General features: G+C 40.9%; 1 protein-coding gene across 1 annotated transcript in view; it reads right to left on the bottom strand.

The window, feature by feature from the left end:
- Nucleotides 1–27,215, bottom strand: part of LOC126092749 (cilia- and flagella-associated protein 44) — a 668,515-nt gene that overhangs the window by 475,228 nt on the left and 166,072 nt on the right. Inside the window, exons 6-7 of the mRNA XM_049908475.1 lie at nucleotides 6,739–6,883; nucleotides 6,395–6,585 (exon numbers count right to left, since the gene is read on the bottom strand). Of these exons, the coding sequence (XP_049764432.1) occupies nucleotides 6,395–6,585; nucleotides 6,739–6,883 (336 nt within the window). The remainder of the gene's footprint in view (nucleotides 1–6,394; nucleotides 6,586–6,738; nucleotides 6,884–27,215) is intronic.

The following is a 27,215-nucleotide window of genomic DNA, read 5'->3' as shown; positions in this document are numbered from 1 at the left end:
CATAGCCAAAGTCTCATAGACAAGCAAAAACTTGAGGATCAGAATTTCCCAATCAATGGGAAATAGCACAGGTAATTCCCACTTTTGAGAATGGTCATCTAACATACACACAAAACTATACGCCTATATCTCTGATGTCAAACTGTTGCAGAATTTTGTAACATGTTTTATGATCACATATTATGACATTTCTGAAGATTGAAAATCTCCTCTCTGTGAAGCAACATGGATTCTGAAAACAACTGTGTGAAACCCAGCTCACTCTGTTCGTCCACGAGACAAAGAAAGCAGTAGATACAGGTGCCTTGGTACATACCATGTTCCTCAAGGCCTCATGGTCATCTAACGATCAACATACAAGCATATGGATTATCAGACCAACTGTGTGATTGGACTGAAGAGGCCTCATGGTCATCTAACGAACAACATACAAGCATATGGATTATCAGACCAACTGTGTGATTGGACTGAAGAGTTTCTAGCAAACAAAACATAGTATGTCATTCTGAACAGAGAGAAATCATCAGACATGAAAGTAACTTTGGACATGCCCGGAGGGAGTGTTAGAAGACAATTACTTTTCATAATATACAGAAATGACATAGCAGAAAAAATCAGAAGTTTCATGAGGCTTTTGTAACTCATAATGCTAGAAAATCGTAGGGAAATGCAGGAAGACATGCAGAGGATCAATGCTTGGTGCAGGGAATGGCAACTGACCCTAAACATAAAAAAGTAATGTATTGTGAATACACAGACAGAGATACCCCTTACTGCAATCATTAACAAAATTGCAGGACAATCACTGGAAGCAAATACTTCCATAAAATATCTAGCAGTATGGGTATGAAGCGATTTGAAGTAGAACGACCACATAAAATTAATCACAAGTAAGGCAGATGCCAGACTGAGATTCATTGGAAGAAGTCTCTGGAAATGCAGTCCATCAGCAAACAAAATAGCGTGCAAAACACTAGTTCCACCAATACAATGAATACTGCTTGTCAGTATGAGATCTGTACCGAGTACGGCTGATAGAGAAAATACAGAAAATCCAAAGATGAGCAGCATATTTTGTTACAAGTTCATTCAGTAAGCATGAAAGCGTCACTGAGATGCTCATCCAACTCCAGTGGCAGATGTTATCACATTATGGTTTACTGTTAAAGTTTGAGAGTGTACGTTCCTAGAAGAGTCGGCCAATATATTGCTTTCTCCTATGTATTTCTCACAAAAATCCCACAAAGATAAATTATAAATTTAAAGAGATTCGAGACCACAAGGAGGCTTACTAGCAATTGTTCTTCCCACAAACCCTATGCGACTGGAACAGGAAAAGCGGAAAGTGACAGTGGGACGCAATGTACCCTCTGCCATACAATGTAAGATGTTTTGTAGAGAATAGATATAGATTTAAATGTAGATTAGTTCTTGTTGGTGATCCTGTCCTCATAACTGGTACCTGATATTAGATTCTACAGGTCATAGTTTGATGGAAAAACTGGGTGTCTTGGACATCGAGATTACTGTGGCTCCAATAAGGCTACGCAGAAGTTGCCGCCTTAATGGCCTCAACCTGACTGCAGACAGCATGCTCCTATTATGATCCTCATTCTCAATGTAGAAATGTATGTGCACGTTAAACCATTAGTGACTCAGTACATTAAATATCAAGCTTTCTTGGAGAGGGGAGGGGGGAGGCAGAGGAGGGGAGAAAAAGAGAGAGAGAGAGAGAGAGAGAGAGAGAGAGAGAGAGAGAGAGAGAGAAGCCTAAGGTGATGCAACTGTGTTGTTAAACACAACAGGTGGGATGACATGATTTGTCTGGCCAACATCTACTTTCATTTGGATGGTCTGTGAACAAGGAATAAATTTCAGGTGGGAATTCAGAAAATATTTGGCATTAACCAGTAACAAGTCTGCAAATATGAAGAACAGAGCGCAATGCTAGGGGAAGATAACACAGTTTTATACACAGAGTGAACCTAAATATGATGGAAGCTGCCAAAGCTTCATATCTCATAAAGTGCCTGCCAAGGGATGTCATTAAGTGCTCCTTTTGAAGGATGTCACCACCACAGAGGACATAATCAAGTGGTGCCAAAACATCGAGGCAATGCACAAGAGAAGAGCAGCTGCAAGATGTTTAACCAACTTCTGAATGTCATACCAATGGCATTATTCATGGAAGACCATAATAACATCACATTGCTAATATGGCAAACAGTAAGAGAAGAGGTACGAAGGTTTACACCATCTATTATTGTCAAACTCAGATGACCAGAAGCAGCCAAGTTGAATCTCAAACCAAACCAGGGGGTAGCAAAGCTAATTTATTGGTACAAATGGCTCTAAGCACTACGGGACTTAACGTCTGAGATCATCAGTCCCTTAGACTTAGAACTACTGAAACCTAACTAACCTAAGGACATCACACACATCCATGCCCGAGGCAGGATTCGAACCTGCGACCGTAGCAGCTGCGTATCCAGACTGAAGCGCCTAGAACCGCTCGACCACAGCAGCCGGCGCTAATTTATTAAGAGTTTCAGCAATGTCAACAAGACAGGCAAAATTTGAGGAATGGACTCGAACACCACAGAACTATGTCACAACCGACAGACATTATCCAAGGCTCTTGATGACACAGATACAGCTGGATCCCTCACCAATTCAACTGCCAAACAGAAAAAATAACATTTGCAGAATGTAGGACAACATGACAGTATGTTTCCATTGGTTATGTAGTATGCCTACAATACTGTAACAAGAGATGGAGAGTGTTTGATGACCACTACACCATAAGATATAAAAAAACAGAGCAATTCTACACACATTAGCCAACTGATGCTAAGGACAACCAACTTGTGGGATGAAACCACTGCCAACAGTATATAACATTGCTCTTCAACACATGGATGCCATTCCCTGTCACTATACGGCGGTTTTGGCCATTCACAGAGAAACAGGTAAACAAAACAAGGTAACAATCTATAGAAATGAAACTGCCGCAGATGAAAATCCTACATGGACTTCAGCTGCAAAGATGTCAGTAAATTACATCAACATCACCAATGACGAGCAATCTGTCCAGGCACGTGTCAATCCTTGACCCATCCTAAAATATTCCTCAAGGGTGTGGGATCCATACCAAATAGTAGTAACTGGGAAGATTGAACATATACAGAGATCGGCAGCACAAATGATCACAGATTTGTTTGATCCATGAGAGAGTGACATGCTGAGAGTGAGATGCTGAAGAAACTGAACTGGCAGACTCTTGATGAGAGATGTATACTACTCCGGGAAAGCCTACTTACATAGTTGATGATAGATGTATACTGTCCTGGGAAAGCCTAATTACATAGTTTTATAAACTGGCTTTAAATGATGGCTATAGGAATATATTACAACCCCCTGTGTATCAGTCCCATATGGATCACGAGGACAAGATTGGATTAATTACAGCATGCACATGAAGACATAGAAAGGTTTTTGTCACCAATTTCCATGAACAGCCACAACTCATTCCTAATGGTTAGCGTATAATGGTAACTAAACCAATCTAAGATGGTCAAATCGGTGCATTGATGGAGAATGATGCTATTGCTACTATTAGCAGCAGAGCAATCTACTTGCTAACCACCAGCCTCTGGACTCAATGAGAAATGTCCATTAGCGCTAACCACTCTACACAAATTCTCAGGCACATTCACGTCTTAAGTAAGGACAAGGCTTACCAGATGACCAGACACAAACAGCATATTAACACCACGAATCATATCTCTATAGTCAGCAATATATAAAATGTCTCCAGCTAAACAACACACAATTCTGAAAGAAGTGGAGAAAATGTTGCAATGTTGCAAGACAGCAACATTCAGCTGTTAAAAAATCCAAGGTCTTTAGTTGTGTTTCCTGTAAAGACAAAAGATGGTACATGGTGTTTCTCTGGCAGTTACAGTGACCAAACAAAATAAACAAAAAGGATATATGCCCATTGCCATAAACTGATGACACCTTGGACTATCTAAAGGGAGTGAAATATTTCTCCACTTAAGATATGCAAAATGGCAACTGGCACATGGAGGCTGATGAGGCTCAATGGGGAAAGGGCGCTTTCATAACACCTGATGGTCTCTAAGAGTTCAAATAACAATTTTGATGTGTCCAGTCTGCTTCAGTATCTTAAGTGTGTCTTTGCTATCTGGATGACACAGACTTCTTGAAGAGATTTTAAGAGTACATAAAATGTACTAAACCATGTATACAATGCAAGTCTTAACTTAAATCTGAGAAAGTGCTTCTTTGGTGCCTAACAAGTAACAATCTTGTGGTACCTTGTTAACAGAAACATTGTCTGTTCTGATACAGAAAATGTAAGAGCCCTAACAGATTTTACAACTGCTTGCCACATTAAGGATGTGAAAGATTTCCTTTGAATGCGCTCCTTCTACAGATGCTTCTTAAATGATTTCAGTTGTAAAGCAAGATCACTAGAAGAACTGTTGCACAGGGACGCCAATGTTTCTTCAAGTGAGAAGTAAGAAAGACCCTTATGTATCCTTAAGAGGCACTGTCATATTCACCAATTGCAGCACATTTTGTCAAGAATACTGGGACAGATCGACACACTGATGCATGGTTGGGATATCTGTTATAGGACAGGTGCAATTCTATTGCAAATTCAGGATCTTGCTGAAAGAGTGATTGCATATACTTCCTGAGTAATCTCCAAGGGTGAGAAGAATTCTGTATGACTGAGAAGTGATGCCTTGCAATTGTTTGGACAACCAGTAAGTTCTGCCCTCATTTATTTGGTAGAGAATTCAGTGTTGTAATAGACCATCATTCTTTATGTTGGTTGACAAGCCTGAAGGATTCACCAAAACATTCAAATAACTTTTCAGAATGCAGCAGCATGTCGTCAGTGACAACCACTAGTATTTTGACAGGTGTGTACCTATCATTTTCAAGGCAAAACTAGATATGACCGATACCAGATGTTGCTGATAGTGAAAATTACGAAACAGCAGGTGAGATAGCATTAACTCTGTCCCACTGTTTTTTGACAAGAGGGTGGGCAGGATTCCAAGCAGAATTTAATCAAAAACCTCCATCTCTATTTACAAGATAACTTGCTAATTTAATCTCAACTACTTCCTTAATAACACTATCCCAATAGTAGGAAGTTCACACCAGACACTTCATGTTGTTATATTCCATAGGATGACTGGTGCCAAGACAATGCTCTGCAATAGCTGATTTGTTCGGCTGTTGTAAGTGAGTGTGATGCTTATGCACACTACATTGGTCCTGACAGTCTGACCAATATACGACATGTCACAACTGCAAGGAATACAATAGACATCCATCTCACACAAACCAAGGAGGAGGCTGTGATGGGGAGAGGGAGGGATTGCAGGGTAGGGGTGGTGGACAGTAAGTTCTGCTTGTGGGAGCATACATGGATGAAGTGGAGAGAGGGTAGGGTAGTTAGGTGCAGTCAGGAGGTTAATTGGATAGCAGGGGAGGGGGGACAGAAGGAAAGGAGACAAATAAAAAGACTGTAGGTGCATTGGTGAAATAGATGGCTGTGTAGTGCAGTCAGGTGAACATGTGTGTGTGTGTGTGTGTGTGTGTGTGTGTGTGTGTGTGTGTGTGTGTGTGTGTGTGTGTTGTCTATTTCCAATGAATGCCTTGTTGGCTGAAAGCTTAGTTGCAGACAGTTTTTCTGTTGTGCCTATTTGCGACTCAGCATCTCTGCTATATGGTGAGTAGCAACTACCTTTTACATAATACTGTTACATTGTTATTTATATGGATGTAAATGTTCATTTGTTCAAAATCTTAACTCTACAATCTGAATACACATGTTTTCATATACCTACTGGATCACCTTATAGTGTGTGCTCCATTACACATATAAAAACATGCATGTATTCAAAATGCAATTGTTGTGTCAAAATTTCAAAGGAATCAGTGATTAACTTTCAGAGATTTAAGTTTTTAAGCAAACAAACATGAGATTTTGGTTAACAAGATATCACTTTAATTAATATATAAAAAACAAGTGCATATTTAAATCCAGCAGTGTGACAAAATTTCCAAGAAATTAAGTGAAGAACTTTCAGATATTTACACTTTTGTACAAATGAACATTTACATTTTTGTTTATCTAGATTGTCTTCGTAAGTCTGTGGATGATTGTTGTGACTACTGAAAATGATGATACAGTGTACTATGTACTTTATCTGATTTTGTTGATGATAAACAAATTTAGAAAGAACAAAACCATGATGACCTTCTGTGTTGTGATACAATGATATGCTTTACAGAAACCTTTTTATCCACAAATCCTATAATGAATTGTAAAACAAGTGCTCATATGTACCTGTGCAAACCAATATGTACTTTCTGGATCCTCAGGGAACTGCTTAACTATAAATATCAAATCTGATTTTCTCGGACCAGATCCAATTTCAAAAGAGTAATACGGTTTCATTTCTAGTTTGAATTCTTCCTCTGTAGGATCTGCTTTGTCAATGATCTCATAATACCACGTGTTTATAATGCCGTCTCTACCTGTTCAAATCATATATGTTGTTTTAATATATCAAATTCCTTACTCAATTTGCATGATAATGATAAAATTTCATTGGCTAAATACTATCATTCGATGAAATCATACATGTGAAAGTTAATTTTAAAAATGAATAATAAATAGCAAACACTTACCAACTGTCACCAACTCTTTCCCATCTAGAAACATTTGTGTTATTGGACCTTTATGACATTTATTATTTCCCATGCCAACTACTTCCAGTTTAATAAGACCTTCATTCCACAGCAACATATTTCCCCATTGACAACCAGAGATCACCTAAAGTCAGGGTGACATTGTCAACTGTGCACTCATGTTATCTCATTTTTTATTGTTACATATGCCAACAAAAAGCAATGGAATTGGCAAAAGGCATTTATCTGCTCCAGATTATAATGCAGCATAAATAATGTGTCTACAGGTAAAAATTAAAACTGACAGGCGACAATATTATCAGTCCAAGTTGGGAAAAATATGGAGCAGAAGGATCTAAAATATTGTATGCAAATCAACAAGTACATATGACTAACATCAAGCTCAATATCCATTCTTTGAGGGTTTCTTCCTATTTGTTTACATTCAGACTACCTTAGAATAATAGATAGAGACATGAACTGTGCAGTTGGTATATTCACCAAACAAAGATATGAGCAAAATATATTTTTAAACCCTAATAGACAATTCAACCATTTTCTTTATAAGTACCCAAGAAGTTGAAACATCAGATTTATTTACTTCAGTCCTATTTGTTTCTTTTTTCAAATGTTTGCAGTTAAATTGCTATAGATGAGTCTCTCTAAAAAAAACACAAATTTACATTTAAATGGCCGCAAACAATGAACATGATTTCCATAACTTTACAATACATAATTATTTCATGTCTGCACTGCTTGCTAATCTAGTTTTCTTTGTACTTAATTTAGTCATTTAAAGCCACCAGATTCTGATTCCTCAGCTTTCACATCCTCTCTTCTTTAAAAAAAAATGGTAAAAGGTTTGCTTCTTGAAAAACGAGGAATATGGAATTGGAGGCACTACTTGCAATTGCTTCTTTAGCTTTTGGTTTGTTTGCTTTTGATTCTTTAGCTATCTGAATAGAAGAAGGCAATTTGTTAAAATCAGACTGAAGAAATTCCAGGGAGTCTTTATATTACAAGTTTGGTATACCAAGGATAAAATACTGTGTCCCACAGGCTTTGTTCTTGGTCCTGTCCTTTGTAAATCAGACATTCATGATCTCCCCAAGCATATACCTATGAATATATGCACATGACAGAAATATAACTGATAACTAGCTGTCAACACATACTCTCCAAGATGTAGTCAATGAAAACATTTGTCATACAAAATCCTGTCTTGTGGCAGGCAGATTACTAGTAAATATATTGGAAACTGTATGCATAAATTTTCAGCCAAGTCAGAATGTTAGCCTTTTATGCAGTAGGTGTGCTGGCAGAAACAGCAATGCCAATGAAAGGGTACCAATTTTCTTGGAATTCCTTTGAATAAAGCATTAAACTGAAAAGATCAATACTGGGATAATAGCAGCATTGATACTTTGAAGCTTGCTAAGCCCTATTTAAGTCTGTTGTGATCTATGATCCGATTTTCATAAAATTTTTATGTCACAGAGAAAAGCAATGAGAACAATGGTAGTTAAGAAGAAAGCTGAGCACCATAAATCCAGACACAACAAAAAGACTGGCCTCAGTGGCCAATGACATTGGTCATGTATATGTGAGTTGTGCTTGCGGGAATGTGTGTGCATTGTCTACTTTAGAAGAAGGCCTTATAGCTGCAAGTCACGTGCTCAGTAATATTTTTGTTGTGCCTGTCTGCAATTCAACATCTCTGATTTGGTGATTAATAAGTTTTACAGTGCAGCCATTAGAATCCCTACACAAAAATCTAGATTGCCACCCTGATGATACTAGAAACAAAATATAATTACAAATTAAAACACAGAACACACAGAAATTATGTGGCAATGAAAATATACAGTCAACTTCCATCATGAAAGAAGGTCAGTTTAATGTCCAATAAAAGAAAGATACAAACTGAAACAATTTCTACTCAATCACAATTCCTGCACAGTTCCTGAATTTTAGGAAACAGAATATTACTCTTCCCAAAATCTAACATTTTTCTTATTATGTGCTGCCAGTCCTGTTCCTAATTATAAAGCTGTAACATTTTCATATGGTATACTTTCTTAATAAAACTGAAGGTTTAAGTAATATTTTTCCAGTAGTGTTTTGTGTATAGTATAAAACAGAAAATTTATATAATGTTGTATAATAACACACCTCATCACTGAAAAGGGCAAGCTGACCTTACCACAATAACACAACATACAAAACATACATACATGCAGCAACACATTTACTTAACTAAAAACAAGAATCACAGGAAAAGCTGTCTATGAGAGCTATACATTTCAGCAGTATAAGTAAAAGGATAGACTGCTATTCACCATAAAGAAGCACACTGAGTTGCAGGTAGGCACAATGAAAAGACTGTTACACATTTAGCTTTCAGCCAAAGCTTTCTTCAAAACAGAAAATACACATATCCAATCACACAAGCAAGCACATCTCACACACAAATGATAACCATCTCCACAACTCAGAACGAAATGCATCTATCATGCTGAACAAAAGCAGCATACTGGAGGCAGCAGGAAAGGGGGAGGGATAGCAGGATACAGGTGTGCAGAGAGAAGAGGTCTGTCTAGCACAGCATTCAGGAACTAGATGGAGACCTGACAAAACTGCTAGGTGCAGTGACGAGAGGTTGTGGGACAGTGAGGGGGTGGGGAGCAGAATGTGAGAGCAGCTAGGAAGGGAAAACACAGGCAGGTGCATTGGAAGAGTTTGGGACACAATGAGGGTGGGGAACATGAACAGGAAGGAGGTGATAGGACAGAGTGCGTGAAAACTGTTGGGTGGAGGGTGGGTGGACAGTAGGTTACCATAGGTTGAGGCCAGGATAGTATCAGGAGCAAAGAATGTGTTATAAGGATAACTCCTATCTGCACAGTTCAGAAAATCTGCCGATCAAGGGAGGATCCAGACAGCCATTGAAATCAAGCATGTTAGGTTCAGCTGCATGTTGTGCAATTTGGGGGGGGGGGGGGGGGGTTACTTTGCTCTTGGCCACAGTTTGGTAGTTGCTGTTCATCCTGGTGGACAGCTGGTCGGTAGTCATACCATTATAAAAAGCTGTGCAAAGATTGCAGCAAAGTTGGTATATGATATGACTGCCTTCACAGGTGGCTCAGCATCTGATGGGGTAGGATAAGTCTGTGATAGGGCTGGTATAGGGAATGCTCGGTGGATGGACTAACAAGTCTTACATCTGGGTCTTCCAAAGGGTGTGGCAAGGATTTGGGACTGGAAGCGGCATAGGGGTGGACTAGGATGTTGTGGAGGTTGGGTGGGTGACAGAACACCACTTTAAGAGGGGTGGGAAGTATCCTGAGTAGGATATGCCTCATTTCAGGGCATGATGATAGATTATCAAAGTCCTGACAAAGGTTGTGATTCAGTAGTTCCAATCTGGGGTAGTACAGGGTGATGAAGGGGGCATTCCTTTGTAGCTGGTTCTCGGGAGGGAGTGGTGTGAGAGATCTGTTTGCAGACTAGGTCTGGAGGCAGTTCCTGTCTGTGAAGGCCTTGGTGAGGCCTTCAGCATACTGAGCAGGGGAGTTCATGTCACTGCAGATATGCCATACCCAGGTGACCACATTGTATGATAGGGATTTTTTGTTGTGGAAGGGATGACAGATGTAGAAATGCAGATACTGTTGGTGGTTGGTGGGTTTATTGTGGGCAGATGTGTAGTTGGAGCCATCAAAGAGGAGTAGGTCAATGTCCAGGAAGGGTGTATGCTGGGTTGAGGAAGACTAGGTGAAGTGGATGGGAGAGAAGGTATTAGGGTTGTGAAGCAGTGAGGACACAGTGTCTTGGCCTGGATATTATCAATGAATGTGAATCAGACCACGGGTTTAGCATTTTGGAAGGCTGGGAAGGTTTCCTCTACATGGGCCAAAAACAGGATGGCACTGGAAAGTGCCATGCAGGTGCCCGTTGGCTATGCCAAGTATTTGTTTGTTTACCTTCCCTTCACAGAAGAAGTAGTTGTATGTTAGGATAAAGTTAGTAAGGTGTATGAGGAATGAGGTAGTGGTTTTGGAGTCTGAAGGCCACTGGGGAAGATAGTTTTCAATAGTGGCAAGACTGTGGGCATGATAGATGTTGGTGTGGAGGGAAGTGGCATTAACAGTGATGAATAGGGATCCGGGAGGTACAGGACTGGGGATGGCTGAGAGTCAATGAAAGAAGTGGTTGTTATCTTTGATGTGGAGGGCTAGATATTGGGCAAGTGGTTGGAGGTTTTGCTCAATGAGTGCCAAAATTCTTTCAATAACCAGCTACAAGTTTGTGAATTTTGAGAAGCATGTATGAGGTGGGTGTGCAGGATGCTGTAGGGAAATGGATTCAGCAGAGTCAGGGAAGGGCCTAAGGCTTTAGTGTGGAATGGGATCACTCTGGCAGAGTTTATAGGCAAAGGAATCAGACAACAGGCAGAGGCTTCCAACCATGTAATGACTGTACTTCATGACAATAGTGGTGCAACCTTTCTCAGCATGTATGATGATTGAAGGTACGGGCGTGATCAGCTGTGTGGCATCCTCCTATGCCAACCTGCTTATGGGTCATCTAGAATAAATCTTCCTAGCCACTCAAAATGTCAATTCCCTCATTTGATTCAGGTTCATTGATAATATCTTCAAGATTTGGACTCAGGGCCAAGACACCCTATCCTCATTCCATCACAACCTCAACACTGTCTCTCCCATCCATTTCACCTGATCCTCCTCAATCCAGTGTGCCACCTTCCTGGACACTGATCTCCTCCTCTCTGATTGCTCCATCTACATCTTTGTCTACATTAAACAGATCCACCAACAACAGTACCAGCATTGCGACATCTGTCATCCCTTACACACCAAAAAATCCCTCCCACACAGCCTGGCTGCTTGGAATGGTTTACCTCCCGTAACATGAACTTCCCAGCCAGTATACTGAAGGCTTCATCAAGGCCTTCACAGACAAGCACTACCCTCACATCTAGTCCACAAACCAATCTCCCATGCCATTTCCCCACACACCGCAAAGAACCAGCTACAATGGAGTACCCCCTTCACCACCCTGTATTACCCCAGACTGGAACTACTGAACAACATACTTTTTCAGGACTTTGATTATCTAACATCATGCCCTGAAATGAGGGATACCCTACTCAGAGTCCTTCCTGCCCCTCTTAAAGTGGTGTTCTGTCACCCACCCAACCTGCACAACATCCCAATCCACCCCCATGCTGCTCCTAATCCCAACTCCTTGTCACATCAATCCTAATTCTATGGAAGATCCAGATGTAAGACTTGTCCAATCCATTCACTGAACACTCTCTATACCAGCCCTGTCACAGGCTTATCCTAGCCCATCAGAGGCTGGGTCAGCTGTGAAGACATTCATTTCATATACCATTTCTGCTGCAATCTTTGCATAGCTTTTTGTACTGGTATGACTACCAACAAGCCGTACACCAAGATGAACAACAAATTGTCGCCAAGAGCAAAGCAACACCCTATTGCACAACATGCAGATGAACATAACATGTTTCATTTCAATGACTGCTTCACAGCCCAGGCCATCTGTGTTCTACCCTCTACCAACTGTTTTTCTGGATTGCACAGATGGCAGTTATCCCTAAAACACATTCTCTGCTACTGAAATTATCCTGGCCTCAACCTATGGTAAACTACTGTCCTCAAACCCTCCACCTAACAGTTTCCGCTCCTCAGTCCTATCACCTTCTCCCTGTTTACATTCCCCACCCTCATTGTGTCCCACACACTGTTGTCAGTGCACCCTCCTGAATTTTTCCTTCCTTGCTCCTCTTATCCTCATATATTCCCCCCACCCCCCCACCCCCGTCTGCCCCGCAACCTCTCAACTCTGCAGCTGGCAGTCTTGCCTCCATCTAGTCCCTGCTGCACACTCCACCAGACAGCATTCTTCTCTTCCCTCTTCATGTACACAAGTATTCTTTTCCAGTAAAGGCAGTATAATTATTGAACTCAACCTCTGACTACAACCTGATTTGCTCAGCCAGCTTTGGGGGGGAGGAGGGGGCGGGGTATACAGTTTAATTAAAAAAATCACTACACAGGCGATAAGTGACAGTAAAAAAAAGACCAGTTGAGGACTGCCTTTTGATATCCATGCTGGATAAAGGTCTCTTCTATACTCATCCATGCATGCAACTTTTACCTATAAAAATCTATGTTGCTCCGCACATCTACATCTAAATCTAAATCTACATATATACTCTGCAAGTCACTGTGAAATGTGTAACATTGGGTACAGTTTATTGCACCATGTAATAGGGTTCCATCTTATTCCATTCACAGATAGAGCACAGGAAGAGTGACTGCCATGTGGATGTCTCTGTGAAAGCTCTTCTTCACCTAATTTTATCTGTGTGACCTCTAAAAGTATGTTGGAAGAGAAAAAATAGAGTATGAAACTGCACTTGAACCAGAGGGTTGGAGCAGTTGAAATGAGGAAGGTGAAGGACTGTTGGATTTCCACCATAAGAATAGTTTGTTAGTTGGAGACTCCTGGTTCAAGAAAAATGAGCCACAAGATTACCAGGTACAGTAATAACTTTGGCAGAAATTTGGTAGCTGACTATACCATCCACGATAGTGAAATGAATAAGAATATCACAGATATCACTGTAATACTCTCAGAGGCCTCAAATAGTGACCATCGACTACTAATAACTAATCTGAGAGGGGCTTAAGATAAGAAAGGGACAGGAAACGAGGGCCAAAATATTAAGCTATGGAAGCTGAAAGACGAAGGGAGCAGAGTAGAGTACCTCAGAATATTTATGGCATATCTTCTAATGGTAGAATCAAAAATGGTGGAAGAAGAATGGGACTGAGTCCAGAGGAAATGTGACAGAAGCAGTAAGTGGGAGAACAAGCAATAAAAATAGAAGTAAAATGACACCATAATGGAATGAAGTAAGACATAGCACAGAAGAAGAAGCACCAATCAAGAAAGACAGAGGAAAAAAGAGTGGTGAGAGAAGGCAGATGAAGGTGGCTGGAAGAGAGGACTAGAATGATGGACTGGATGGTTAAATGTAAGAGGTGGAATGATATGACGGTCTATGTTCAAAAGGTAAATAAAAGTGGTCAAGAGGTAGAAAATAAGGAGGAATTGAAGACCATGTGGAGGGAGTATTTTGAAGAACTCTTGAATCCAAACAGAGACCTGGAAAATGAGGAAGAAGAGGAACTGGGAACAGAAAAGGACTTAACATGGAGAGAAGTAACAAATACGTTGAGAGATATGAAGGCAAGAAAGACACCAAGTTTGGATAAGCTGAGTGTAGAGATGCTGAGAGCCTCTATAAACTGATAAAAAGTGCATGGGAAGAGATGAGGACTCCCAAAGCCTGGAAAATGAAAATAACTGTCGCAGTTTTCAAGAAATGTAATACGAGTGCAGAAACTACTTGGTAACTACATTGATGAGCCATTGTGGAAACATCTTTAGAAAGTTCGCGAAATATTAATTTGATCAAAATAGAAGGAAGGCTGGGAGAACAACAACATGGGTTTAGAGCAGGGTGGTCCAAATTAGTATAACCAACCCCAGGGATGGAGGGGTGGCTACAATATCATGATGGTAGATGGCACAAAGTTGAGGCAGGGAAGCAGGCAAGTGTAGGCCCAAGGAGATGCAACTGTCAAAATTAAAGCTTTATTTTCTACTTGTGAGTGCTGCACCGGTGAGGGGTAGTGACCATACCCCAACTCCACAGGAAGAGGGCTGAATGACAAGTGAAATGTCAGTTAATGTCCAGCCACCTAGATGCAACATGCACATGAACAGCTTTACCGATACCTAAGCTCAGCGCATGGCACATGAACCCATTGTATGAATTGCACCACGAACATCTGGTGTCAGCATTGCACAAAGACGGTCAACAATTTGCCATTATTGCCAGCTCTGTCGTGAGTGAATGCCTCACGATGGCCATTGGTGGTAGCACAGAGGTGTGCCCGATGCGTGACAGAACGTGGCTGCCATTCACAGGATAAGACCCACTGCCCCTTGGCCAGAATCCAGCCGCTGTTGGAGTGACCTCAGAAGGTCCGGTGCACTGTGGCACTATCCACAGCATGAACTTAGCACTAAAACCTTACACAGTGATGGAGACCAAAATTTATGACTGCTGCTCGTGGCTCCATGTGGTCCCCTCATTTGGTGTAGCACCCACATCGTGGTAGAGTGCTACTCTGGGCCATGAACGAAGCTGCTATGAACATAACAGCTATTTATACAAGATAACAGCACACCTGTTATCCTAACACACTGCTTCTAGTCACATTCTTGACAACACTACTGAAATCCACAGATGGGATAATCCCTTTGCCTGTTTTGTGCATTACCACAGAGCTGTCAGGTTTCACCAAGAAAGCCTGGCCTGTCTCATGATAATTCAACAGCTCAGTTGCTATAGCAGAAATATAAACATCCTACATTTGCCAGCTACTAGCAGCTGCTCCACATATTCTCACTGATTTGCTCATAAATGGTAGTGGCACTAGACTATCCCTCTCCACAGGAAGACTCAGCCCCTCAGGTCCTGTTTTAAGACTGATTTACAGCAGCATATCACCACAGGATGTGTACGGGGGACAAGGAAAAAAATTTCTGGATTTTTCCTGGAATTCCCGGTTAAAAATAGACTTTCTCCACGTGAAAATGCACTTTTTTCAGGTGAAAATACGCTATACCCTGGGTGAAAGTACATATTTTCCATGTTAAGTGACAATATCTTTTCATTTATATCTGTAAAACGTATCAAGTTTTTATGGACCAGTATAGAACTTCTTGGCATTCCCTGCAAAAAACAAAACACTTTGGAAGGATCTTCAATGTGTGGTAACAAGTACAGTGCATGTTTTCGTACCACAAAGTATAGATATGAATTCACCAAATACAGAATTATAGTTTCTGAACATAGAACGCCAAAAGCAGTAGCACTCTGAGTGGCCTGACAGTGAGCTACGAATTAAGAAAAATACGGTGTGATAATATGTATCCTTGCTTTGTGAAATATGACTACGACATATTTTTCATTAAGAGAAGCTAAGCTTTATAAAACTAGTCATCAAAATTTTTTTGCTGTTTTTTCCAAAGATGTGGTGAAGGCAGGATCCTAAAAGCACCGCTTAATTTGCAGCAGCTGAATATTCCTGAGAAGCATAATTGTAAATTTCATTGCTGTACACTGAGCATTTCATAGGTTACAAGGCTGAATACATGTTCTGTCAAGCAATTCAACTTTTCCATAGAAAAGACGATCACACGTGAAACTGGTTTTTCCCAGATTTCCCAGTTGCCCCAGGGTGTATACACCTTGATCACATGTACAAACAAGTTCTCATAATAGGGGTGTCTGGCAGTCCAACCCCCATGATTCAGAGACCACATTTAATTTACAAACCTTACTTGGCAGATTCCCTCTTATGCTATTAAGCTGCTGCAGATTCCCTCTTATGCTATTAAGCTGCTGCAGATTCCCTCTTATGCTATTAAGCTGCTTATATCAGCTCACTTAACAAACCATTAGTTCATCACATCGTGTTTTTATACTTCTACATCCTGCCAGTCATGTGCCCTTGGCAATTCTGCTTGGAAATGTTCAAGGCTCTTTTCTGGACCTCACATCCTTTTTAAAGTGTAGGAAATACATTTCTCATCAACATTCACTCAACAATATTCAACATTTACTCACTTTCATGCTCTAGGGTTCAAGTCTACTGGAACCTGACCTACTGGCAGATTGGGTTGATGGGCAGCTCTCCAGCTCAGATAAATGAAGGCTATGCACAGCTGATTTGGAGCCACTGAGGCACTATGTATTGCAATGCTAAGTTCATGTCATTCGTCACTGCACTTTCCTAAACTGCTTAACATGCTACATCAACTGTTCTGTTGAAATCCACCCTTTCTGTGTGACTATTAATTGGTTCAGGAAATGGAACAGGTATAGTTTTAATGAATTGTTCAGGAAGGTTAGACTCTGCTTCAGCAATACAATTAGCGGTTTGTCTGACCAGTATGACTGTGACTGTCACACGCTCAACAGGGTAATTCCTGTAACCATTGCTGGTAGATGGAAGGTCGTCCCTGGCATGGCACATGCCTGCTTTTATTCCACAACGCACTGCCTTTCATTTTCTTTTGCCTTGCCGTCATGAGCCTTCCGTGCTCATAGCAGCTTGTATAACTACCACATTACTGCACATGGAATAAATCGAGTGTTGGAAATAAGGTTTAGGTTTGACAGTGTCCCTTGGAAAATCTTGTCCATTTGTGATGCCTACAAATAGCTGCACTGATCATATGTTTATGCCAGTTTGATTCACCTGGACTGGACACACTGTGATCTTCTCCCTCCAACAATACTGCAGTTCCTGTTCTGTTTACACCATATGTCTGTCCCCCTCCTCAGACGTCAACAACACACCAGCTGTTCTCACTTTTAAAAACTTCTCTGTGGCTGACCATTTCACTAGATAGGGATGAATTGTGGATGCTTCCTCTCCACCTGGAATCCAACCAGTATGTACAACTCTGCCTGGCCAGTCCTCACCTCTACTGAAGCCATACCATATTGAAAAGGTAAACTCTGTTTACTCAATTCTGCTATCAGTCTCTGTTCCAAAGGCAGTTCCCCCTGCACTCTTGGCAACCCCCACAAGTATTGCTCTGTGATAGGACAGGACTCAGGCTGCTTATGTAATGTGTGATGGATAGCTTCCTGTAAGGCTGCCATTAATTCTCATGCATACCACACACTGTCTGCTAACAACTGTATCAGCCTTGTCATAATGGCTCTTCCATCTAGTGTAGACACCTGTGTTTGCTTGATTCCTAGATCTCAATTCAAAGCATCCTCTGGTGCCTTTGTGTATTCCATTTCCAAGCTTGACAGCTTCCATAGCATATGCATACTGTTCAACATTCTGTTCTCTAAGCTTGCTATCTACATGGTCTGACACTCTAACACTGACTCACTAACCTCTGTCTATTTCTTCACAGTCTCACTATCTCCTTCAACTCCTGATGTCACTGGTATCTGTTGTCCCAAACACAAGTCTTCAAAACTCTCCATCCTTGCCCCTTCTTGCCTTAACCATATCAAACAGCGATGGCATTTTTCTGCCATACTACCTCATATGGAGATAACCCTGTATCAGTGTGGACCTTTGAATTGTAAGATAACATGGCAATTGAGAGATATGTGTCCCAGGCATTTTGATGTGGATTCGTCCACCTGCTTAGCTGTGTGGTAGTGTGCTCCCCTCCCATGCAAGTGGGCCTGGGTTCAATTCCGCCGGGTTGGAAATTTTCTCCACTCAGGGACTGGGTGTTGTGTTGTCCTCATCATCATTTCATCCTCATCACCACAAGTCACCCAATGTGGCGACTGAAATAAGACTTGCATTTGGCGGCCGAACTTCCCCGCATGGGGCCTCCCAGCCAATGATGCCATACACTCATTTCCATTTTTTGATGTGGTTTCAAATCGTAGCTTAATATCCTTATGATTGTACAATGCACCTGTTCCATCTATCATCTAATTGTTGGCTGAGTGGACTAATTTTCAGTTTCTTCACATGCAACAAGCGGCACAATTCTTTTATCAAGTCTGACTAAAAATTTGTCCCTTGATCAGCAATCACTGTCTCTGACACCCAAAACTTATGTATCGGACTTGTTCACCATTGTTTCCGCAACTGTAACACTTGCTGATTCAGCATGGCAATCATTTCTGCATGCAAATAAAACTGATCTATTGTCATTTCCAACAACTTCAACATTCTAGTACTCTCTGTAATGGTATTCATTTATGACGCAAGTCCACATACAATGCACAGTGCACATAATTTCTCATATATTGGTCCACATGTCCCTTCCACCAATACCTCTCAGTCACCTTCATTTCATTGCTCTGCATCCTCCATGACCAGATAACACATGATCACGCACCTCCGTCAGGACTTCTTCCTTCAACTTAGCCAGTGCTACTATTCACAGCCCCTAACCTAGTTACCTTCCACAAAAGATCATCACACACGCTGAACTCTGTTCCCACTCTGTAGAGATTGCAGTCACTGTCAGCATCCTGCACTGCTTGCCATTCAGTAATGCCATAACCCAGTACTTGTACTATCGCAACTTTTCTGCTGACAGCAGCCACATTTCCGTGTTTCTTCCCTGGCTTGCCCATCACTTCATAATCAAACTCACTGAGTCTTACCAACCATCTTATTAGTCTGCTGGACAGGTCTTCCAGCCCTAATAACCTTTCAGGGTGGCATGGTCAGTCACTGCTTAAAAGTTTTTCCCGTACAGGCAACACTGAAAATACATGACTCCAAGATAGAAGAAGTGGACAGTGTTAAATTCTTGGGATTACAGCTTGATAATAAATTCAACTGGGAGGAGCACACCACAGAACTGCTGAAGCGTCTTAACAAATCTCTGTTTGCAATGCGAATTTTGTCAGACATAGGGGATATAAAAATGAAAAAGCTGGCATACTATGCTTACTTTCATTCCATAATGTCATATGGGATTATTTTTTGGGGCAATTCATCAAGCCAAGCTAAAGTTTTCCGGGCACAAAAACGTGCAGTAAGAATTATATGTGGTGTGAACTCAAGAACATCCTGCAGAAGCCTGTTTAGGGAACTAGGGATACTAACTACTGCTTCCCAATATATTTATTCCTTAAAGAAATTTGTCATTAAAAATATATCACTTTTTCAAACCAACAGCTCAATTCATGGAATCAATATTAGAAATAAGAATAATCTTCACAAGGATTTAAAGTCACTTAGTCTTGTACAAAAAGGTGTGCATTATTCAGGAACACACATTTTCAATAACTTGCCAGCAGCCATAAAAAGCTTAACATCCAATGAAATTCAGTTTAAGAGAAGCCTAAAGGATTTATTGGTGACCAACTCCTTCTACTCCATTGATGAATTTCTTAGTAAAACCAACTGATTTGTATATAAGTACAACATAACTTCTGCACAATTTCAGTGCAGTAATGTGTTCACTGAAAATTTGTGTCTGTGTGTGTGTGTGTGTGTGTGTAAGTATAATCTAACTTCTGTACCATTTCAGTGTAGTAATGTGTTCATTGTAAATAAGTATTACAGTAGTTGTATTACATGTTTATTACCTTATAAATAAATAAAAAACTTTTTTATTTTAAATTCAGTGCATTAGTATTTGTAAAATGACGCTTAGTGTTCATTAAAAAATGACGATCATTCCACTTGGGACCTGTGGAATGGTACATTAGCTTATTTGTTTTAGTTGTAAATATTTGTCATGTATTGTTTGTTTTTCTGACATGTTCCACATCCTGGAGGACCTCCTCACTACGGATCAATTGGAACGAAAGTAAATCTAATCTAATCTAATCTAAATATGTGAGGCAAAGGATCTTTTTCTCTGTGGTTGAATAATTTTTCATTGTGCTATTAAGCTGTCTCAGTGGAAAAGCCTAGGGATATTCCTCACATCTTAACTCAAGAAACACCCCACAGCATTGTTAGATGTGCCACAAAATACTATAAACTCCTTCTGAAAATCCGGAAAATTAAAAACTGGACTTGACGTTAAAACTTTTATCAAATCTTTGAATTCTCCCTGATACTCCTCCATCTGCATAAATTTTGCACCTTTTTTTCAACAGCTACATGAATGGTCGAGCTATACAAGTAAACCAACCTGCCCCAAGAACCTCCTATAATAGTTCAGGAGTCCAAAAAATGATTGTAGCCCTTTGCTTAACTTCAGAACTGGGAAACCTCATACTGCTCATACTAATCTCAGACTTTTTTCTCACCACATCCTTGTTAATCACATGCCCGAAGTTACCTACTTCCTCCAAAGCAAAGTGACACTTTTTGGTACTTAAAGTCATATATGTAGCCCATAATATCTTACATATTTCTCTAGCCATTGCCTATGCTCCACGTCCTCTGAGAACACAATTACATCATCCACAGATAAGGCTTCAATCCCCTCAATACTTTGTCCACCAATCGATGAAACATCGCAGGAGCAGAAGTATTCTTCAGTCTGAACGGCATCCTCTGATATTAATAATGGCACCAGGCTACTGAGAAAGCAGTCTTCAGTCAGTCCTCCAGAGCCGCCTTCAAAGGATGGTATCCAGTTCTTAAATTCGTGGAAGAGAAATATCATCACTACCCCAAATTATCAACAGTCTCTGGGTATGGTGTATGCATCTGTCATTTTTTTTACTATTAAGGTGAAGTTAGTCACAGCAGAAGTAGTACTCCTTCAAAATGTCTGTAGACTTCTTAGGCATGACCACAACTCCTGCACTGCCACTGACTATTGCTCTCTTCTACTGTTCTGCCAGCCGACTGCTGGTTGATACACTCCTCCATTATCAATTGCAAATAGTGAGATATCTGAGACAGTTTCCTGTACAGCAGTGCTTCATTTACCACCAGTTTTCAGTGCTGTGTAATGGTACCGGACCCCAAGGAAAATATAAATCTACAAATTTGTGTTTCGTTGTAACTCCACCATCCGCACATTCTCTAAGTGCTTTAGAAGCTCCACCTTTTTACTCAATGCAGTCTTGGTAGCAGCCAGAGGGTGCCCATTATTTACACTCTCCATACACCAACCTTCTCCTCTGGAATGTCCAATGTTGCTACTGACAACCCTTTGTCAACCTCACCTTCTGCCACCAAAATTATCTAGATTCTCTTGCACTACCTTCTCACTATCTGTCTCCTGTATGCTGACAATACTCCTTTTAACAAAACAACTCACTGAATCTGAAATATCATTCCCTTCCAGAGGCTAAATTATACACAGCATATCGGCAGGTAAGTCTGGCTCCACAGTCAACCAAAGCAACTTTCTGGTGCCATCTTGCACACAATCATGGGAATCAAGCCTCAGTGTATTTGTACGAACTTTAATTGGATTGCCCAATATGATAGACTCACATGACAACAGCTCTACACTGGCGACCGATTCCCCTAGCTGCAATGTTTTCCCACTACATTCCACAACACAACACCTGAGGTTAATTTTGGCATGATTTTCATCCAAAATGTACAACCTCTGGATAATACTGTAACCTTCCTTTACATAAGGCACTACCTCTACATGCACTGTTTAAACCGAACTGTCTTTTCTCATCCCATCACCTATGACCCACTAGATCCCTACTGGGTACTGTCACATGCACCACTGTGTCCAACAAAATCTTATAATTCTTGCCATCTGCAACACCTACCACTGCTGCTCATTCCACTTCTGCATATATACTCACTATATCTAATCAAATGGGAACACCTTTTGGTGGGCTTTGGGTTCCCTCTCACATTTAAGGGCTGCTTACTATCCTCCCCAATGCTACCAAAATTCTGTTGCTGCTACATATCACCCCCCACCCCACTGAGGCTGAGGCCTCTGCATGTACCCAATCATCCACATCTGTAACACCTTACATCTGTGGAGAACACCCCATGTCTATCAGAGAGCCCTGCTGACATATTGATCTTCTTACATTCCACTGATAACTTAACAGCTTAATGCAGCTCCCTAGGGGTACCCTTCTTGACATATCTGGTGGTAAGCCTCTTAGGAAAGCACTGGGTACTCTTTTCTCAGCTTCTTGCAGAAAAATTTTATTTGCTTCAGCAGTCTCCCCCAGCTCATATTTATGCACATTCACCTTCCTTATTCTATCAGCAAAATCCTTTAAGGCTTCCCCATGCTTCTTTGTCACAGTATTCAATCAATCCCAAAAGAACTTTTCACTGTTCTGCTTCTTGTACCTCTGTAGAAGTCTCTGCTTCAACTGCTAAAAATTTTCCTGTGTTCTTTAATGCTTCTGTACATCTTACAAACTATTTTGCCTGTACTACTAGATGTAATTTAATCACCAGTAATAACTATCATACCAACGTCCATACCTGCCAACACTGTCGAGTCCTCCATGAATGACATATCCTCAGATGACCTCCAGAAATGGAATGGTTAAACTAGCAGCAGCTGAATCTATCACATGGTCTGGTACCTACAGCAATGCTGTTTGCTCATACTTAACTGGAATTTGCCCCTGCAATTCTGTGTTACCTGCCAACAATTATGCTACCTTTTCCATCAACAAGTGCACTGCCTCTGGCTCTGAAATGCCCTACATCTCTGGCTCTGACATTGCAATACCACTGCCACCATTTACACACAATACACATAAAATAAATATCCAAAATTCACAAATTAAATAATTTACAACAAATTACATTTTACATCTTATCATTCACCATCTACACTTCCAACATTGCCTGACAACATGACCATTACAGTGATACGTAAAACAATATATGGATACCGACTCAGCACTTGGCGCAGAATGTCCAAGCTGATTATGCTCTGAACATCTAACAGGCTCCAAGCAATGCTTTCGCAGTTTCCCCGAAATTCAGACAGGTCAGACGATTCGTCCTGCCTAGGCAGTAACCCTCAAGTTATGTCAACACTCCCTTCCAGATCCCATACCTGTCACATATACCAAAAATAAATAACAGTTCTCTCACCTCACTGTGTTGGCATTGCAGGCTGTGTCGAGACATCATACTGTGTTGATGATGAACCCTCTGTTGTCCAATGGAGATGACACCACCAACTCTAACTCCAACTGCAGCCAACACCAGGGATGGAGGAATGCCTATGAAGTCAAGATGGAAGGCAGAGGAGGGATGAGGCAGGCTCGCCAGCCAGTAAAGACCCTGAGAGATGCTGCTATCAAAATTAATAGTTCAATTTCTTCTTGTATATAACTGCTGTCACCTGTGCTCTGTGTGACCCCATTGCATGAGTTGCACCACAAACACCTACCATCAGCATTGCACGAAGGAGGTTAGCAGTCTTGCTATGGTTGCCAGCTCTGTGGTGGATGATTGCATCCCAGGAGTCAATGGCGTGTAGCATAGAGGCACACCCACCATGATGGTGCAAGACAGATGCCATGCAGTGGATGCAACCCACTGTCCCCTGGACAGGAGTCTGGCTGCTGATGGAATGAGCTGGAAGGCCCACTGTACTGTGGCACTAAGTTTGGAGGGCATACTTAGCACTGGAAGTTGGTACTACATCAGAGACTCAAATTTGTGACTGCTGCTGGTGGCTCCATATGGTCCCCTGGTGTTAGCTGTAGCCCCCACGTCCTGGTAGACCATTGGGCTGTGAATGAAACTGCTATGAAAATAGCAGCAATCTGCTAATGTTCTGCAAAATTACATTTATTTGGTCACAAACCGGCTTTCAGATTCATCTTCAGGCGATAAGTGAATGTCGTAAGACTTAAACAGATATTATTTGTATAGAAGATGAAAAATTATGAAGTGTTTACAAAGGAAAATATTACAGCAATTACATTAACTAAAAAGGGTAAAAAAAGTGTTTATATAGAGATATATATATTGAATGATGAGAAATAAAATGAATTTACAGTCTGAATATAGTATTTGTAATAAAACTTAATTTAACAAGGGGGAAAATGGAAACTGAGTCCTATCATTTAATACTAGGCTGGCATTCTGTGTCATGTGTTTGTTGATTTCCATTATTTCCAGTAGGGTCATCATTCTGCTTTTTTTATGAAATGTAAAACTTCACATTCCATGTCATATGGATGATATTCTGCTAAAAAATTATCAGCGAAGGTTGAATCTTTCTTCCTTAATCACCAGTTTCTCTCATGTTCACATAGCCTGATAGCCACAGCTCTCCATGACTGTCACAGCGTGCAAAAGTGGTGCAATTTTATTCAGTTTCTTTTTTTGTAGAATAGTATCAACTGAGGCAGAGCTGTAGCCATTGGTGGAACTGATTTGTTGGATGGTTTGTAGTTCTGTTTTAAAGGCTGATTTGGATAATGAAACAGATATGAGGTGATGCACCACTGACTGGAAAGGTCCATGTTTGTGGCTGTAAGGATGCTGGGAGCTTGCACAGATTACTGTATCAGTAGCTACATTTTTTTTTCTGTAAATGCTAAAAAATGAAAATCTGCAAACAAGACACAGAATGCCAGCCTAGCATTAAATGATCAGGCTCAGTTTCCATTTCCCCCCTTGTTAAATTAAGTTTTATTTTGCATCATTTGTTATATTTATCTCCAAATAAAATTTTTGTTTAAGCTTTTTCGTTAATGTAATTACTGTAATATTTTCTATGTAAACACTTTGTCACTTTTGTATCTTCTGTACAAATAGTATCCATGTGAATCGCACATCATGTTTATCTCAATTTGTAACATTCAGTTGTCACCTGAATATATCCTGAGAAACCAAAAGTCAGTTTGTGGCCAAATAAATATAATTTTGCAGAAGACTGGAAATGTCTTCCTTTATAATATTGTTATCATGTTCTGCCAAGCACCAACAGAAAATTCAGTTAGTGTTAACAGCTTTCTGTACAAAATAGCAGCTAGTGTTACTTAAACATCAATAAACTATTGATTAATCAATAGTGTAGGTATCGGTAGTCTACTTTAATTATTGTCAGTCATATTCTTTATAATATGATGCCTCTTTAATCTGCATGTGAAAGTTGTCTGATCCAATTATCTCCATGGCACATGGGTCGCAGATGTAAAGAAGGTAGCAAGGAGGTATTTAATCATCATCAAGTACGGCAGCACCTCAGCCAGTCTGTACTGTTTATACATGTTGTAAGTATGTTGGCCTCTGTGGGGGAGGGAATGAGAGAGAGAGAATTTTCTTGTTTGTCTACCAGTGCTGACAAGGATGTAAGGGTCTCATACCAATCAGCTGCTATGGTAAAAATTATATGCATAAACCACGAATTCCTCTCCTGTTTTAACCTCTTCATCTCAATGTAGCACTTGCAACCTATGTCCCCAATTATTTACTAGATGTATTCCAATCTCTGTCTTCCTCTACAGTTTTTGCCCTTTAAAGCTCCCTCTAGTACCATTGTAGTCATTCACTCATATCTTAACAGATGTCCTATTATCCTGTCCCTTCTCTTTACCCGTGTTTTCCACATATTCCTTTCCTCTTCGATTCTGCGCAAAAATTCCTCATTCCTTACCCTATTAGTCCACTTAATTTTCAACATTTATCTGTAGAATCACATTGCAAATGCTTCAACTCTCTTCTGTTCCAGTTTTCCCACAGTCCATGTTTCACTACCATACAATGCTGTACACAATGTGATCAAAAGTATCCGGACACCCTGAAAAACATAAGTTTTTCATATTAGGTGCATTGTGTTGCCACCTACTGCCAGGCCAGGTACTCCACATCAGAGACCTCAGTAGTCATTAGACATCGTGAGAGAGCAGAATGGGACGTTCCGCGAAACTCATGGACTTCAAACGTGGTCAGGTGATTGGGTGTCACTTGTGTCATACTTCTGTACACAAGATTTCCACACTTCTAAACATTCCTAGGTCCACTGTTTCCGATGTGATAGTGAAGTGGAAACATGAAGGGACATGACAGCATAAAAGCTTACAGGCCGACCTCATCTGTTGTCTGACAGAAACTGCTGACAGCTGAATAAGGTCGTAATTTGTAATAGGCAGACATCTATCCAGACTATCACACAGAAATTCCAAAATGCATCAGGATCCACTGCAAGTACTATGATGACAGTTAGGCAGGAGGTGAGAAAACTTGGATCTCATAGTCATGCAGCTCCTCATAAGCCACACATCATGCCAGTAAATGCCAAACAATGCCTTGCTTGGTGTAAGAGGAGCGTAAACATTGGACAATTGAACAGTGGAAAAATGTTAAGTGGAGTGACGAATCATGGTACACAATGTGAAGATCTGATGGCAGGGTGTAGGTATGGCGAATGCCTGGTGAACATCATCTGCCAGCATGTTTACAGCCAACAGTAAAATTCGGAGGCGGTGGTGTTATGGTGTGGTAGTGTTTTCCATGGAGGGGCTTGCACCCGTTGATGTTTTAAGCACCTTCTTGCTTCCCACTGTTGAAGAGCAACTCGGGGATGGCAATTGCATCTTTCAACACGACTGAGCACATGTTCAAAATGCATGGCCTGTGGTGGATTGGTTACATGACAATAACATCTCTGTATAGTCAATATCAATAGCCTTCAAACTTCGATACACAGGAACGCTGCGCCGCAAGCGATGACGCCATGCACGTCGCAAAGGCATTGCTGTGGCACGTTAACACAAGTGAACGTAGCAAGCCAACGCCCAGCGAGACACCCAGAGCTATGCGTCCGCACTCCTCGACGTTCACAGAGCGAATGACGCTCCGTGCTGCGGCGCAGCTGGACCCCTGCAGGGCTTATCGCTTCCGGTCGCGGCACGCCAACTAGGCGCCAGCGCGCTTTATCAGCACCGTTGCACAACCGGAAGTGAATTCTTCTGCAAC

The sequence above is a fragment of the Schistocerca cancellata genome, chromosome 7 (genome assembly GCF_023864275.1).
Source record: "Schistocerca cancellata isolate TAMUIC-IGC-003103 chromosome 7, iqSchCanc2.1, whole genome shotgun sequence".
NCBI classification, from domain to species: domain Eukaryota; kingdom Metazoa; phylum Arthropoda; class Insecta; order Orthoptera; family Acrididae; genus Schistocerca; species Schistocerca cancellata.
The sequence above is the reverse complement of the archived record's forward strand: the minus strand, read 5'-3'. Positions and strand labels throughout refer to the sequence as shown.